This window comes from Equus caballus, chromosome 1 (assembly GCF_041296265.1).
Source record: "Equus caballus isolate H_3958 breed thoroughbred chromosome 1, TB-T2T, whole genome shotgun sequence".
Lineage (NCBI taxonomy): Eukaryota > Metazoa > Chordata > Mammalia > Perissodactyla > Equidae > Equus > Equus caballus.
This window is the reverse complement of record NC_091684.1, coordinates 27,938,884-27,955,957: the sequence shown is the minus strand read 5'-3', so window position 1 is coordinate 27,955,957 and position 17,074 is coordinate 27,938,884. Positions and strand designations below refer to the sequence as shown.

Below are 17,074 nucleotides of genomic sequence, written 5' to 3'. Positions count from 1 at the left end.
ACAGCTTAAGGGAGTAAAAGCCAAAAGGGCCCAAATATACACAGTAAAATATAATTTCACCATAGCATTTCTTAACAGGGTCTCTAAAATAATTTAGCACTGTTCTGCCTATCTGTACAATCTAAATCTCAAGAATGTCTGGTAATTTCAATATTCTCAAATCTCTATGGAAGCAGCTTGATAACAAGAGCTTCTGGCAGCTAAATATATGATTAAATCAACAAGTGTTTATTGAATTGTCTCCTGTGGAGCCACTGTTACATCCAAAGCAGTAGTTCTTAAGCAGACAGAAAGTGCTACTCACCAGCAAGTGTATAATCCATATCAAAACCAAAACACTTTATTTTTTCCATGGCTAAACTTCGGTTCACAAACACCCTAAAGAAAGGAGTAAGAGATGATATCTCAATTAATACTGAAAAAAATTCTTAAGTTTAATGGAATTATTTGGCTATCTTTCTAGATCTTCTCATCTAAATACCAATATTAAGATTCACAATAAAAATTACGTAAGTCCTTCTTATACAATAAGTGAAATCAGATATTATACGAAAACGTGCACTTTTTATCGTCTTGGCATTAACAATGCCATACACTCATGCTTTCAAAGCATCAGCTCTCCTTTTCTATGTCTGACCCCATAAAATAAGCTATTTCTGAGATTTTACAATTCATTCACTCGTTCGTTTGTAATTTATTTAATAAAGAGAGTTTCATTTAAATCCTACCATATGCCAGACACTAAAGATATAAAGATAAATAGATTCATTCAACAAATACTTACTGAGCATCTACTATATGCCAGGTACTGCAATACGGCAGTGAACAAAAGAGTACCTGCTCTCATGGAACTTATATTTTAACTTACAATCTCTATTCTTGAGGAATTCAGCCTAGCAGGAGAGAGATTTACAAGCAAATAATTATAGCAATTGAGTAAATGCTATAAACTAACATGGAGGAGAAAGCACCAGCTGTCTGGAGACCAGAAGAGATGTATGAGCTGAATCTTAGACAATAGAAGTTTTCCAGTAAGACAAAGCAAGAAAGGCAATCCAGGCATCCACCCAAATCTTTTTTTTTTTTTAAAGATTTTTTTTTTCCTTTTTCTCCCCAAAGCCCCCCACCCCAGTACATAGTTGCATATTCTTCGTTGTGGGTCCTTCTAGTTGTGGCATGTGGGACGCTGCCTCAGCGTGGTTTGATGAGCAGTGCCATGTCCGCACCCAGGATTCGAACCAATGAAAACACTGGGCTGCCTGCAGCGGAGCGTGCGAACTTAACCACTCAGCCACAGGGCAAGCCCCTCAAATCTTTTTTGAAACACCCGCAACACAAAATATATCACCATGACCCTTCTACCACTTTATCAAACTTAACCTTGCTTTTACTGATAAGAACGTCTACTTTATTATCGTCTTTTCCCAGTTACATAAATCCTTTTGAAGCACAAGATGAGGAAAAGACACAAAGCAATGGTTCTAACTCTGGAAACTAAATGTTACTACTGAAGCTTAGGCTTTTCAAACACACTCTCAATTCAAGCTAGGGGGCCAACTGGATCAAATCCTTGATCAGAGCCCAAACAGCTGACATGCCTAAAATATGCTACAGGAATTCAGGCAGGAATGGCCTGGGAAGAGTCTTCTTCCTTGTGGTACAATCCAGGAGAGATATAATAAGGAACCACATAATGAAAGAAACAACTTTGATTCTGACAGAAAAATGATGCAAGCTGGTTTCAGGCAGAACTAAAATCACGGGGAAAAAGAGACTTTGCTAATATCAATCAGTGCTAAAGGTAGAAAGAAACTATCAACAAACCCAGCAAGACAGTTTATCAGATTCTCTTTTAGCCTGAAGAGAGATTAAGCCTGTCCTCCTTATCATACATTTTTTAAAGATACACAGATCACAATGCACCTTAGGTATTATCCATACAACCCTAGGGATGACATATATCAGAAATATGAAATCTATTGTTTTTGCCAAAATAATCACTAATAAATATGCAAATTGCACTCTTTCTTCTTTAATTAGTCACTTTATTCAATCAACTCATTTGTTGAATGCCTGCTACAAAGCATGTACCATTTTGTGACACATATCCTAGAAGCTGTCCTTCAGGAAGTAGCCAGAGCTAGGAAAGACTTTCTAGATGCCTAAAATTAGGAAATAAGAATGTTTTCCTACGAAGATCTTCCACCAAATATCTTTTATCTTTTCATTTTCAATCAAAATGAATACCCTCACCCACAGAAGCAAACCCTGAACTTAAAAAAGAAATAATCACGCCTTCCTCCCCTTCTAATTCATTCCTATTATGACAAAAAGAAAAACGTCACATATACTCTCATCTCTCTTTCTCTTTCTCTAATTTATGCTATAAAACATGGGAGGAGGGGGCAATAGGGAATAAAATCTAATTCGTGTGCAAATATCTAAAGTGTATAAGCTAAGCTATAATGACAAAATGGAACAGCTGCATTATAGAGAACTGTAATAACATATATGCTAAGATTTACAAAGATAATAAACATCCAAATGCTGAAAGTATGCACAGACTTCAGCAGAGATGCAGACTTGAGCCAGAAATACCACGTCTCCAGGATACAGTCTTCAAGAGAAACTAATCTCTTGGCCTCAAACTAACAACCATTCTTTACTGCTATAACAAAAGAGTTAGGTACTCTATCAACTAAAAGACTGGCTCACTGTCCCACCACACATTTAAAACAAAAAGATCTTATCTGCTTGGGGAATCCAAAAATTTCTATTGGTCCCAGGACCTTGATTCTATTTTTGCCAATGCCAGTTTACTTATGTCACTTTTCTAAATTATTAACCACTGGAACATACTCCAGATCTACGCGCAAGAGTTCGAAAATATCTGTGAAACTTTCCAAAGCTTGTTTTTAAATAAAGCACAAAGCTGCCACCCCAGAAAGGATGACCGAACTAAGCATCCAACCTTAGAATGCAACTATCAGCCAGAAATTCCTAAATACTAAGTCATTTGCAAGATACAGATTTGAGCATTAACAAGAGAAACAACCTTTAGGAGACAGACACAGAAACACTATAAAACCAGGCACAGACTTCAACATAAAGAGAAATGTAACAGCTTTTACTATCATATTCCATTGCAGTAAGGCATGAAATTTGAAGAAATTCTATCCAAATAAATATAGATATTAAACATAAGAAATAAGACTATCAATATTACGTACTTTAAGAACAGGGACCGAAGATTCTCACACTTAAGGAACACGAACATGCAATTTCCTAAATTTGGAATTTCGTAAATAACAAACTCTTGATTTTAAGATTTCACTCATAATTCAAAGCAGCGTTACCTCATCTGTCACTGGTTGCCGTTCTGCAAAGTGTGAAACTATCAGTCAACCAGTTCTTCAAGTCACATAACAAAATTCTTCTTCAAGTCCCTAGTACAATTTTTTGTGTGTGACTTTAACCTAACTTCAAAAAGACTGTTTTAGTCTGAACCAGGCCCCTCAACAGTACGCATCCTCTGAGACGGCTTTGGAGAAAACACCTCTGTGTCTAATTTAACTTGTCATTGGATATCACTGTTGCTCCACACAAATCCACTGGGAATAGCATTTCTTTGGCAATAGTGAACTTTATCCCTAGCTCCTCCCCTTGTAGGAGTCACAGTTTCCTGGCCATGCGCCCAACAACAGTTACTGCAACAACAAATGAGACTAAGGATACAAGCAGAAAATCTTCTTGAGTATGTTTTGCTTAAGGGTTTGTGTAATTACATACTCAAATTCTGTGACAACCAAAGAAAAGCAAAAGTTACAAGTCCTTTTTTGAAACTGCAAATTTAGATTATGAACCAAATGATTTCTCTCTGTGTGTTTTTACCTAATAGAAAAATGCCAAAATGTGGATTTTTATTGAAAACCTAACTTAGTAGCTCTCTCCCCAAACTAGTTTGTATTCCTGCTATTGGCACTCTCATTTTCTCACTCAAGTCTAAAATCTAGTCAGTATCTTCTGATTCTTTCCTCTCCATCAAATCCGTATCATCTCACAATCATCTCACTCGCCTGCATTTAAGTCTCCAAATGTCTGTGGAACGCAGATCTTCCATTCAGTTCACACTGCTCACAGCCTGTCCAGGTCCTCAGGAACTCTGCAGCAATCATTTCACAACTGCTCTGCCTGCACACTAACGCCAAATTAATCGCTGTGCAGGAGCGCTACTCCAAGTGTGGTCCACAGACCAATGCTGGTCTGCAAACAGTTATGAGTCCATTACATGATACGTACAGAAACTGTGAGTGTTCAGAAACATTTTTAGCAATTTGACAGAGAAATTTTATGTCTCTTGAAAGTAATAAGAAATGTAGACTTACGTTTTATGTCTCTTCACTTTTCTAATAATTAATTTTTACTATATAAGTGTATCAATTTGAAACAGATTGGAATTTTTTTAAAAAACTGGTCTTCCATCATAGATAATTTGAGAACCACTGTCCTAAAGCCCAGCTCCAATCATGTTCCTCTCCTACTTACTAACCTTTAGACCTTCCTCATTATCTACCCAAACTAATAAATTACCAATTTTTGTATCTTGAAGGAGTTCAAAGCCCTTTATCATCTTTCGAAAATCAGTTTTATCTCATGTTGCTCCACATCATGCACCTTTTGCTCTAATAATCAAAATGAACTACTTGCTATTTCCTAAAAGTGTCCCGAGGCTTTGTTTATGCTGTTCCCTACATCTGAAATGTCCTCTTCAGTTATCTCTATCTTATTTTTCAAGGCCCAGCAATCTCAAAGTGATTTCTTCAAGAAACTATTCTCGCTATGCCACAGAACTATGTGACAGTGATGCCTCTGAGTCTCAGATTGCTTTCCTTTTTCTTTTCTTTTTTTAAGGAAGATTGGCCCTGAGCTAACATCTGTTGCCAATCTTCCTCTTTTTTTTTTTTTCCTCCCCAAAGCCTCCCAGTAAATAGTTGTACATCCTAGTTGTAGGTCGCTCTGGTTGTGCTCTGTGGGACGCCACCTCAGCATGGCTTGATGAGCAGTGCTAGGTCCGCACCCAGGACCCAGACCAGCAAATTCTGCGCCGCCAAAGTGGAGTACACGAACTTAACCACTATGCCACTGGGTCGGCCCTTCAGATTACTTTTCTACTTAATGAAAGAGATTTCACCAACAACTAAAACTCTATAAAGTTGTGATCCATGTGAGAGGTTTAAATATTCAAAATCCTTTATTTTGGCACTTACTATATTTTGTCACATACATAAACTATGTGGTTAGTTCTCTTACTCTTTACTAGATTATAAACTTTGAGACCAGAATTTACTGCTTTCCCAACACTAAGCACAGGGCCCTTGTAAAGAGCAGACACAATATTTAACTGAACTAAAAATTAAACTAAAAACTTAACAGAAGTTAGTGGTTGCCAGAGGCTGTGGGAGGCAGGAAGGATGAGTTTCTGCTAATGAGTACAGGGTTTCTTTTGGGGGTAATGAAAATGTTCTAAAATTAGATAGTGGTGATGGGTCTATAACTCTGTGACTATCCTAAAACCACTGAACTGTACACTTTAAAAGGGTGAATTGAATGGTACATGAACTACATCTCAATAAAGCTATTATTTAAAAAATGTAATGGTAGGACCTCAGTCTCCCTTTATGTCCCCACCCTTCAGTAAAAAGTATGCTTAGGGATCTAAAAAACAAAATATGAGTAAGAACATTCTAATTTATGAAATGGATTCTTAAAAATTGAAAGTTCAAATACGATGGATATACAGACACGATAAGAAATTTTGGACTAGATTATAAAAGCTAAAGTCATTTAGTAGCATTAGTTTTTGTTTTCATAAATTCCAGCCAGTAGGGGCTGGCCCTGTGACCAAGTGGTTAAGTTCGCGCACTCTGCTGCAGGCGGCCCAGGGTTTCGTTGGTTCGAATCCTGGGCATGGGCATGGCACTGCTCATCAAACCATGATGAGGCAGCGTCGCACATGCCACAACTAGACGGACCCACAATGAAGAATATACAACTATGTACCAGGGGGCTTTGGGGAGAAAAAGGAAAAAAAAAAAATTCCAGCCAGTAAATTCTTGCTAATTTGTCTCAATATTTTTCCTAAGGAACATCCTCAGGAGGGATACATTGTTTATCAGATTGTGCCAGGAGAACAGCAGCCTGTGCTTTAAAAGTCTGAACAACATGCATATTATCATTCCTAAAATAAAACATGAATTAATTATAATATTCATTTTCTCACTCAAATACTCAATATAAAAAAGTTCCAGTGATAAGAAGTGAATATGGATGCATGCGTGAAAACAAAATTAAAGATGATTAAAATTTAAGATGCCATCACTTGTAAAACTCACCAATATTATATGCCACTAAGAAAGGGGAGAAAAATGCCTGAGAAAAGTCAGAGCCTCATAAAGCTAGGATATCAAAGGCCTTTACCTGTAATACAAGGGAAAAGGAGAAATAAACCTGCAACGAAGAAGGAGCACACAAAGAAAGGTATACATCTCAGTCCTGACACTGCGTCAGAGACGGGGAACCTCCCCCTGAGAATCTGAACTAGTAAGTCATGTAGGCTTGTGGTCTGAATTTACACTACTAGGATGGTTAATATTGCCCCCAGGTGACTGAAAGAAATGAAATCCTCTGAAGAACTCAATTCTAGGTGGTATATTGCTAGATGCAGCCCAATTTCAGAGATGTTTAAATGTGAAAAAATGTGTATCTTCACCGCTGGTGGGAATGCAAACTGGTGCAGCCACTATGGAAAACAGCATGGAGATTCCTCAAAAAACTAAAAATAAAAGTACCATAGACCCAGCTATCCCACTACTGGCCATCTACCCAAACAACTTGAAATCAACAATCCAAAGTAACATATGCACCCCTATGTTTGCTGCAGCACTATTCACAATAGCCAAGAGATGGAAACAATCCAAGTGTTCATCGACTGATGATTGGATAAAGAAGATGTGGTATATATACACAATGGAATACTACTCAGCCATAAAAAAGACAAAAATCATCCCATTTGCAACAGCATGGAAGGACCGAGAGGGAATTACGCTAAGCAAAATAAGCCAGACTGAGAAAGACAAACACCAGATAATTTCACACATACATGGAATATGAACAAACACATGGACAAAGAGAACAGTTCAGTGGTTACCAGGGGGTGGGGGGTGGGCAAAGGGGGTGAAAGGGAGCACTTATGTGGTGATAGTCAAGAAATAACATACAACTGAAATCTTACATTGATGTAAACTATTATGAACTCATTAAAGTGTATCTTAAAAGTGATAAAATACTAAGAATATTGATCATACTATCTTTCCACCAAAGATTCAAAGCATATTTAAGGAGAATCTTTTTAAGGAAGAGATTAAAATTCCCTTTACCTTCATTCTTGAATGAAGAAACTGCAGTAATGAGAGCAGGATGGTAGAGAATGAAAGAGAGGACTACCAAATGAAGAATGCACAAATTAAGCAGAAACCAGAGACACTATCAGTACTTCTGAAAATAAATTTACTGGTCTAAAACTTCAGTCTAATTAAACACAGGTTTTTCCAATCCCTTTTTCTTATTTTTCTCTAAATTCTTTTTCACTTTTTCTCCCCAGTTTTTTAAAGTAAAGACCAATGTATAGAAGATAAGTTTATAAAATGCAGCAAAATATTAAGGTTGAATTCTGTGGGATAAAAATTAGAGAAGAAAATATGATTATCCATATTATATCATTAGGCCAAATTAACAAGTATAGTGACTGTGCCTATAATGGAAAAGAGAGATCAAAATCTAGAATTTAAGATAAAAGTAAATGATAAAACTCCCTTTGGCTTCATACCCAAAAGACAGCAACTCTAGTAACAAAAGGAATTCTAACAACTCTAGAGGACTAGGGTTCAATCATGACACAGAAAGGAGAGAGGAATTCTTCCTGCATTACACATCCTAGAGCACCTGTATTTCCCCAAATATATTCCCTTGAAAATGAATACAAATAACTTTTTTATTTAAAAAAAGTTTAAATAAGCAAGTTGAGGAGTTTCTCAAGTCTCATTCCCCCACCAACTTTATTGAGGTATAATTTACATAAAATAAAATTCACTCCATTTAAATGTAAAGTTTGGTGAGTTATGGTAATTATATACACTAATGTAACAACTACTATAATCAATCCAAAATACTCCTTCATGTCCTTTTGCCAACCCTCCCTAACCCTTGGCCCCAGCCCACTGATCTATGCTTTCTGCCACTACAGTTTTCATATAAATGGAATCAAACATCATGTAGTTTGTGTCTGGCCTCTTAGCATAATACTTCTGAGATTCATTCACGTCGTTATATGTATCACAATTAGTTCTTTTATTCCTATGTAGTATTCCATTGTAACGAGATAACACAATTTGTTTATCCATTCAGTTAATGGACATTTTGGGCTGTTCCCAGTTTTCGACTACTATAAATAATGTTGCTATGAACAGTCACACACAAATTCACGTGGACATATGCTTTCATTTCTCTCGGGTAAATACATAAAAGGAGAATTACTAGGTCATTTGATAAGTGTATGTTTAGTGTATTTTACATTCTCATCAGCAATGCATGAGAGTTCTACATTGTTCCACCTTGTCAGTGTTTTTAATTTCAGTCATTGTAGTGGGTGTGCAGTGGTATCTCACTGTGGTTTTAACGTGTATTTCCCTAATGACTAACAAGGTTGAGCATCTTTTCAAGTGTTTATTGGCCATATCTTTTTTGTGCGTGAAGTATCTATTCAAATCTTTTGCCCATTTTTAAACTGGGTTCTTTGTCTTATTATTGTGTTGTGAGAATTCTTCATATATTTTGGATATAAGTTCTTTATCAGATACATATGTATTGAGAATATTTTCTCCCAGTCTGTGGCTTGCCTTTTTATTTCCTTTATGGTGTCTTTCAAAAAGCAGAGGGGTTTTTTTGTTTTTTAATTTTGACGAAGCTCAATTCATCAATTTTGTCTTTCATGTCTTTATGTGTTTTATCTAAGAAATCTTTATCTAATTCAAGATCATAAAGATTTTTACTTACACTTTACTTTTAATTTTTATATTTATGTCCATGATCCATTTTGTGTTATTTTTTATATATGGTTTCAGGTAAAGGTCAAGGTTCATTTTTTCAAAAATATGTTCAGTTGTTCCAGCACATCTGTTAAAAAGACTAATCTTCTGCTACTGCACTACCTTGGCCTAATTGCTGAAAATCAATTGACTGTGTATGTATAGGTCTACGAACTCTCTACGAGATTTCATGATCTATATATGTCTATCCTTACACTAATACCACACTGCCTCAATTACCATAGGTTTACACAGGGCTCGAGTATCATTTTTGGTGATTTAACTCTAGTAACAATCTTTTCCTATTACTATTAGGGAAATATTTCATAGATACCAAATGACAGACTGTACTATGTGCATGTCAAAATATCACACATATGAAAACTGTGACTATAAGAATTCTTTTTGGGGCCGGTCCTGTGGCGTAGTGGTTAAGTTCACACACTCTGCTTCAGCAGCCCAGGGTTCGCAGGTTCGGATCCCAGGCATGGACCTAGCACCACTCGTCAAGCCACGCTGTGGCAGCATCCCACACAAAACAGAGGAAGATTGGCACAGATGTTAGCTCAGTGTCAATCTTCCTCAAGCAAAAAGAGCAAGATTGGCAACGGATGTTAGCTCAGGGCCAATCTTCCTCACAAAAATAATTTTAAAAAAGGATTCTTTTCATCCCAAAGTACAAAATTTATCCATTTATTTGTAAAGATAGCAAAGGAGAATAAAAGCTAAGTGATTTCATTTATATGATCCATGCATTTCAAATACACTTGCTCGTTACCTATTCAGACAGTATACAAATTGCCCCAGGGGCCCCTAGAAATAAACCTAAAAGATATCTCAGCCCTTATATTGTCCTTTGGTTTATATAATCTCTTTCTAGCTAATCAATTCTAAGATATGCTTTGACATAGAGGAAAAATTAGTACTAATTACTTCTCAAGAATTTTAATTGCATCTAGAAATATAGTTCTTAAATCTACAAACCAGCTTTATAAACAACCATGTATATAAGACTGACAAATATTACCAGCATCTGTGATAATCTTTATCATAAAAATTGTTTAACAACTGCAGATTTATAGCCAGTGCTGGAAGGAAAGATAACATACAAACCTAAAGAGGCAGTATTTTCATAATTTTCACACTTAAAGAAACCTCAAGGGGGCCGGCCCTGTGGCCAAATGGTTAAGTTCACGCACTCTGTTTCAGGGGCCCAGGGTTTCACCAGTTCAGATCCCGGGTGCAGACATGGCACTGCTCATCAAGCCACGCTGAGGGAGCATCCCACATGCCACAACTAGAAGGACCCACAACTAAAAATGGACAACTGGGGGGCTTTGGGGAGAAAAAAGAAAAATAAAATATTTTTTTAAAAAAAGAAACCTCAAAATGCTAGTGATGTCATAAGAGGTCTAAAAATAATACAGAATTATTTCTAGCCATGGTTGTTCTCTTTATTCAATAATAAGGTTTAAAAATAGCAGCAAAGTGGGCCAATTGTATTTTGCTCATAATCAATATATGATTAGATTAAAACAACTTATAAACTCGAGGCTCTGAAACTACTTCAAAATTTCTAATAGAACAAAGAACAAGGAAAAGGAACTTCCAGGAAATCAAAATTTTACTGTATTTTTGAAGATTTTTTTGAGAGATCTACGTCCTATTTAATCAAAGGGAATGTCTCCCTGAAATTAACCAGGTCTAGTTACCCTGAAGGCTAGAAATGAGATAATTAACAGTATGCAATCATTAACTTACATGTTGCTACTATAGTGGTCACAAAAAGAGTATCAGTAACAATTCAGACTCTTGAAGCATAAAAGAAAATAACATAAAAACAATTTTAAAAACCTAACACAAAACTTTTATATTGCAAAATAAAGAAACAGGGGATTCTACTCAAAATTATTTTTGCCTATGCTGCCCAAAAAGAAACAAAATCCCAAGCTGCTTTTCGCTTAATCTTATGCAACACCATTTTCTAAAGGCACAAATTATTAAAAACCGGCTTTGAATTTTTAAACCTCACTCATTTCTATGTAAAATTCTTTGGTAAGACACCACTGTTTGCTTCCAATCTTCATAAACACTTTCTACCAAAAAACAAAATGTTTACTACTGGGTAAACAGGGTGCTGTATCTCACCAAATTTCTCTTAAGACTATTCATCCTCAATGCTGTCTTTCAAAATAATAATAGTAACTTTACAGTAGATTACATGTGAAACACTTACTAACAATGTACGTTTTTGACTGAATTTCTTTCAATCTCTCCTTCTTTCTCTACTCTCGGACTAATAGCACTGCTTATTAAGCTTCCAATTCACTCAGATGACTAGAACATCTCTTTCCTGAGAAAAATGAGGGAAAAAGAATAATAAACTCACTTACCCCTCCTTAAACATTCTCAAAGATCTACTTCCTCTGGATGAAAATACAGGATCAACAAACAAGCTTCCCTGATCTCTTGAGAACTGTAGCTCATTTGTTAAAGCACAGAGAACTCAAGGCCCTGAGAGGCCCAACAAATTCGGGCACAGTGCCGACCCCAGCCAGAAAATATCTCAGTGACCAATATCCTCAGCTTTAAATACTTGAAAACCTAAGACTAATAGAAAAAAATTGGAGAGCAGGAAATATAACTAATGGTCTGAACTGTTTAAGACTGGTCAGTTTTGGAAAGAGACAATCCAAAAGACAAGTTCCCCAAAGAGACAGAACTTGTTACTGGCAAACACACACAAAAAGCAAATTTACCCTCTAATGAGGCCCGCCAACAGTACACAAACAATGTGAGTTTCACAGAATGGAGTGGCCCTAGTCAGTCCAAATCATTTTTAGTTTACTCTGGGAGGGGAAAAAGAAATCAACAGAATAAATAATATTATGTTTTCATAATCAGTTTAGTTATTTCCTCCCTTAGAAAATAAACAATGTGAACTACAAGAGAAGGAAGTATTTATGTGCAGATCATACTATAGGAGGAAACTAAAGCACTTTCACACTGAGGTCTTTTTTTCCTGATTATTAACTGCTTTTAAGGACAACATCTGTGTTCACAAATATTTTATTCAATCACCTCAAAATTTTGGCTCATGTGAAAAGAAATGTACAGACCTTTGGCATATGGAGGATAAGTCCAGAACATTCTAAAGGTTAATTCCAAATCTCAGGGCAAGTTGAAATTTGAAAGAAAAACATCTGCAACATTTCTGCCTCCTGCCAATATAATGCATAGGGATTATGGAACAGAGGAAGAAATAAACAAGTGTGCTAAAGTCTAAGAACACTGATACGGCAAATAAATCCTCCTAGTGGTGATTTACTAAAAATAAAATATACATACCTTAAAGAAATATTACTTGAATTAAAACTTTAATTTAAAAAAAACTTTATCTCTTTAAATATTACCTACATAGCTTACCATAAAGGTTTCTATTAGTCATTAAAACATTTAAATAGTGATCAAGTAACTAAAAGCACTATTAAATTCTATCAACTCAAACTAAAATTATTTTCAGTTTATTTAGAAAAGCAGTATGGTCTAATGGAAAGAGAAAGAGCACCAGAGCAACCAGGTTTAAATCTCAGCTTCTCCACTTTCTGGCTTTGAAACCTTGAATAAGTTACTTAACCTAAGCCTGATATTTTTTGTCCACAGAAGACAGATAGCATCTGGTAAGGTTACTGTCTATCATTGGCAAGCATTCAAAGAACTATTGTAATTCGGGGGGTAGAGGTAGGGGGAAAGCAACTGGATTATCAAGCATTAACTCACCAAAATATCTCTTGGGAAATACTTTTTAAAAATCCAATTCTCAAACTGTACATGAACATGAAGGACTTTCACTGACTAGCCTCAAACCAAATTCCATAAATATAAGAATACAAACTGAATATGGAAAAATGATCTAATCCTTAAGAGTGCCAATTTCCCATGGCTTCCCTGGATTTTCAGCTTGTGGCATCACAGCTCAGTGTGGTGGAAATAAACATAATTGCTATTTTAAGACTTTACTACTTGCAAAGAGAAAGAAAAACAAAAATTCTCACTTGAACAGAGAGTATACACACATATATGAGCTTCCTGTGCAAAAGATACTGCACTGTCTGAAGATGATTAGCTCTTTCAAACTCCCTTCATACATTCAAAAAATACTTACTGAGGGGGCTGGCTCCGTGGCCAAGTGGTTAAGTTCGCGCGCTCTGCTGCGGTGCCCCAGGGTTCGGATCCTGGGCATGGACATGGCACCACGCGTCAGGCCACGTTGAGGCGGCGTCCCACATCCCACAACTAGAATGACGTGCAACTAAGATATACAACTGTGTACAGGGGGTGGTTTGGGGAGATAAAGCAGAGAAAAAAAAAAAAAAGATTGGCAACAGTTGTTTGCCCAGGTGCCAATCTTAAAAAAAAAAAAAAAACTTACTGAATCTCTAGATGCCTGATATCAGTAATACTAAGACAAACATGGCAGTCTTTGATTTTAAGAAGTTCAAAGTCTAACAGAGAAGGTCCACTCACAGTTAAAAACTAGTAGGTAGTTGTATTAGAGATATACACAACAGAGAGGTGCATCTATATTCTCTTGACTGAGTCTTACTAAAAGACAGGATGACAAAGCTGCTGTTGTCATTTTTAAACTGACTCTGTGCTAAGCAGTTTATATATCTATCATCTCATTTAATCCTCAAATAACTCTATGAGGTAGAAATTATACTAATTTCACAGATGATAAAAGTTTATAGAAGTTAAATACTGTAATTCTAAAGAAATTAAATGGAATAATTCAAAATGCTAACCCAAGGCCCAGGCTCTTAACCACCATACTAAAAGGATTAGCAGGTGTTAATCAGGCTAAGAGGAAAAGAGGGGGTGAAGAACATTTCAACAGAAGAGGAACTATGAATGAAAAGCAGAGTGACATAGACATTATGATATGTGAAAAAAAACTAGACATTTCAGAGTTGACGGAATACAGTTTGAGGAAAGGAGCTGCTCAGATGAAAGTGGAAAGGAAAAGATCAGTCTTATATAGGGCCTTAAATGCTGAGTTAAGAAGCTTAGAATTTATCCTATAGCACACTGAATGTGATGCCACTGAAGGTTTTAAGTAAAGTGATAACATGATTTAAAAATGGATCTGAAGAGGACAAGGCTCAAGGCAGAACAAGCTAACGGGGATTACTGTAGTAACCCAGGACAGTGATGACTAGAGCCTGGACTAGTACTATCAGGAATGAAATGGCTAGAATCTAGAAATGATTAGGAGGTTCACATTAAACCTGCACATCCATCTGAGCGCACACATGCATGTGGGGGTGTATGTTTAAATGTACTGAAAAGGGACTAGAAGAATGATCTCCAAACTACTGATGGTGCTTACCTATGAGAAAGAGGAGTAGGGGTGAAAGAGAAAATGAAGGGGTACTTTGACACTTTACTCTCTATATCTCTGTATTCCTGAATATTGTACAATAAGAATTTACTCATGTATTACCTAAATAACGTTAAATACTTAAAAAAATAATTAAGAGATTATAAGGCAAAAGAAACTAGGATCAAAACAAAGAGACAAGCCACCAATTGGAAGAAAATATTTGCAAGTCATATCTCTGACAAGGGGTTAAATCTCCATAATATATAAGGAACTCACACAACTGAGCAATAAAAAAACAAACAACCTGATCAAAAAATGGGCAGAGGATACGAACAGACATTTTTCCAAAGAAGATACACAGATGGCCAATAAACACATGAAAAGATGTTCAACATCACTAATCATCAGGGAAATGCAAATCAAAGCTACACTAAGATACCACCTTATGCTTGTTAAAATGACTATAATCACTAAAACTAAAAATAACAAATGTTAGAGAGGGTGTAGAGAAAAGGGAACCCTCATACACTGCTGGTGGGAATGCAAACTGGCGCAGCCACTATGGAAAACAGCATGGACATTCCTCAAAAAACTAAAAACAGAACTACCATACGGCCCAGCTATCCCACTACTGGGTATCTACCCAAACAACTTGAAATCAACAATCCAAAGTAACATATGCACCCCTATGTTTGCTGCAGCACTATTCACAATAGCCAAGACATGGAAACAATCCAAATGCCCATAGGCTAATGATTGGATAAAGAAGATGTGGTGTATATATATATATATATATATATATATATACAATGGAATACTACTCAGTCACAAAAAAAAGAGAAATTCATCCCGGTTGCAACAACATGGAAGGACCTGGAGGGAATTACGCTAAGAGAAATAAGCCAGACTGAGAAAGACAAATACCTATGATTTCACTCATACGCAGAATATAAACAAACACATGGACAATGAAAACAGTTCAGTGGTTACCAGGGGAAGGGGGGGGGGAGTGAGCATGGAGGGTGAAGGGGAGTGCTTATGTGCTGACAGTCAAGAAATAATGTACAATTAGAGCCGGCCTGGTGGCGCAGTGGTTAAGTTTGCACATTCTGCTTCTCAGCAGTCTGGGGTTCGCCGGTTTGGATTCTGGGTGTGGACATGGCACCACTTGGCAAAAGCTATGCTGTGGTAGGTGTCCCATTTATAAAGTAGAGGAAGATGGGCATGGATGTTAGCTCAGGGCCAGTCTTCCTCAGCAAAAAAAGAGGAGGACAGGCAGTAGTTAGCTCAGGGCTAATCTTCCTCAAAAAAAAAAAAAAGAAAGAATGAATGTACAACTGAAATCTCACATTGATGTAAACTATTATGAATTCAATTAAAATTTTTTAAAAACATTATAACTTGGAATTGGTGATTGTATTACTCTCTACTTCTTGGATCTATGGTAGTCATATTCAGAGATGGTTTAACTTCCTAATAGATATAGTAACAAAGTCCTCTTTTAAAAAGCTGTGAAAAGGAAGTGGTTGGAAGTAGAGCCAGGAAAGTACTTCAAGTCTTTTGACTCTTAAACCAAAGTTCATTAAGGTTTAAATGTTTAATATGTAATAGGAAACTACAAAAAGTAACACAGCATTTGGAAAAGAAGATTCCAAAATGAAATTCTGAAATAAAAAATTACAAAAACCAAAATTGAAAATGTGATGAGTAGGGGGCTGGCACGGTAGTGCAGCAGTTAAGTTTGCATGCTCTGCTTCAGTGCCCAGGGTTTGCCAGTTCAGATCCTGGGCACAGCCCTACACACTGCTTATCAAGCCATGCTGTGGCAGGCATCCCACACATAATGTAGAGGAAGATGGGTACAGATGTTAGCTCAGGGCTAATCTTCCTCAAAAGAAAAAAAAAATGTGATGAATAGATTCAGGTCAGACCCAACTAAAAAGAGAATTAGTGAACTGGAAGGTAGGTCAGGAAAAACCTTCCAGAATGTAACATGGAGAGAAAAAAGGATGGAAAATAAAAAAGAAAGGATAAGAGAAGAGAGAACACAGGGCTGAAGTCTAACATATGCTTATTAGAGTTAAGAAGGAGAGGAGAATGAGAATAGAGCAGAGACAACATACGAAAAACTAATGACTGAGAATTTACAAAACTGATTAAAGACCAGCACAGAATCAAGAATGACAATGAATCCCAAACAAGATAAATAAACAAAATACAAAGTTTATTACCTACCAATTTGGGAAGGAATATGAGTGAGAGTGACTCTTCCGTTACGTCTTTTGCATAGTTTTGACTCTTGAAAGCACATTACTATTGTGTATAATAATATATATAGTAATAGTCCTAAGAAACAGGATGTCTAATTATGCAATAATGTTATATATTATGTTAAACATCAACAAATAATACAATTAAATCAATAAGAACGGAAAGAAAAATAAAATCACTTAACAAAAGCAAACAAACAAATGAGCTTCCTCACAATGCATACAACTACCCTAACCACACTGTATGGAAAAATAGCAAGAAAGAACTAATCTAAATG

At 36.3% G+C, this 17,074-nt stretch overlaps 1 protein-coding gene across 49 annotated transcripts in view; it reads right to left on the bottom strand.

Annotated features, from left to right (window-relative positions):
• NT5C2 (5'-nucleotidase, cytosolic II) overlaps positions 1-17,074 on the bottom strand; it is a 139,410-nt gene that overhangs the window by 40,069 nt on the left and 82,267 nt on the right. For 22 of the 49 annotated variants that reach the window (XM_023640181.2, XM_023640195.2, XM_070221541.1 and 19 more), the window contains exon 3: positions 305-378. The exons of 6 other annotated variants lie outside the window; for them this stretch is intronic. In XM_023640181.2, coding sequence (XP_023495949.1) covers positions 305-378 — 74 coding nt within the window. Of the gene's footprint in view, positions 1-304; positions 379-3,230; positions 3,614-11,536; positions 11,862-12,262; positions 12,365-17,074 lie in introns of those variants that run through there. 21 more of the 49 variants (XM_023640193.2, XM_070221605.1, XM_070221702.1 and 18 more) reach the window with 16 other exon arrangements.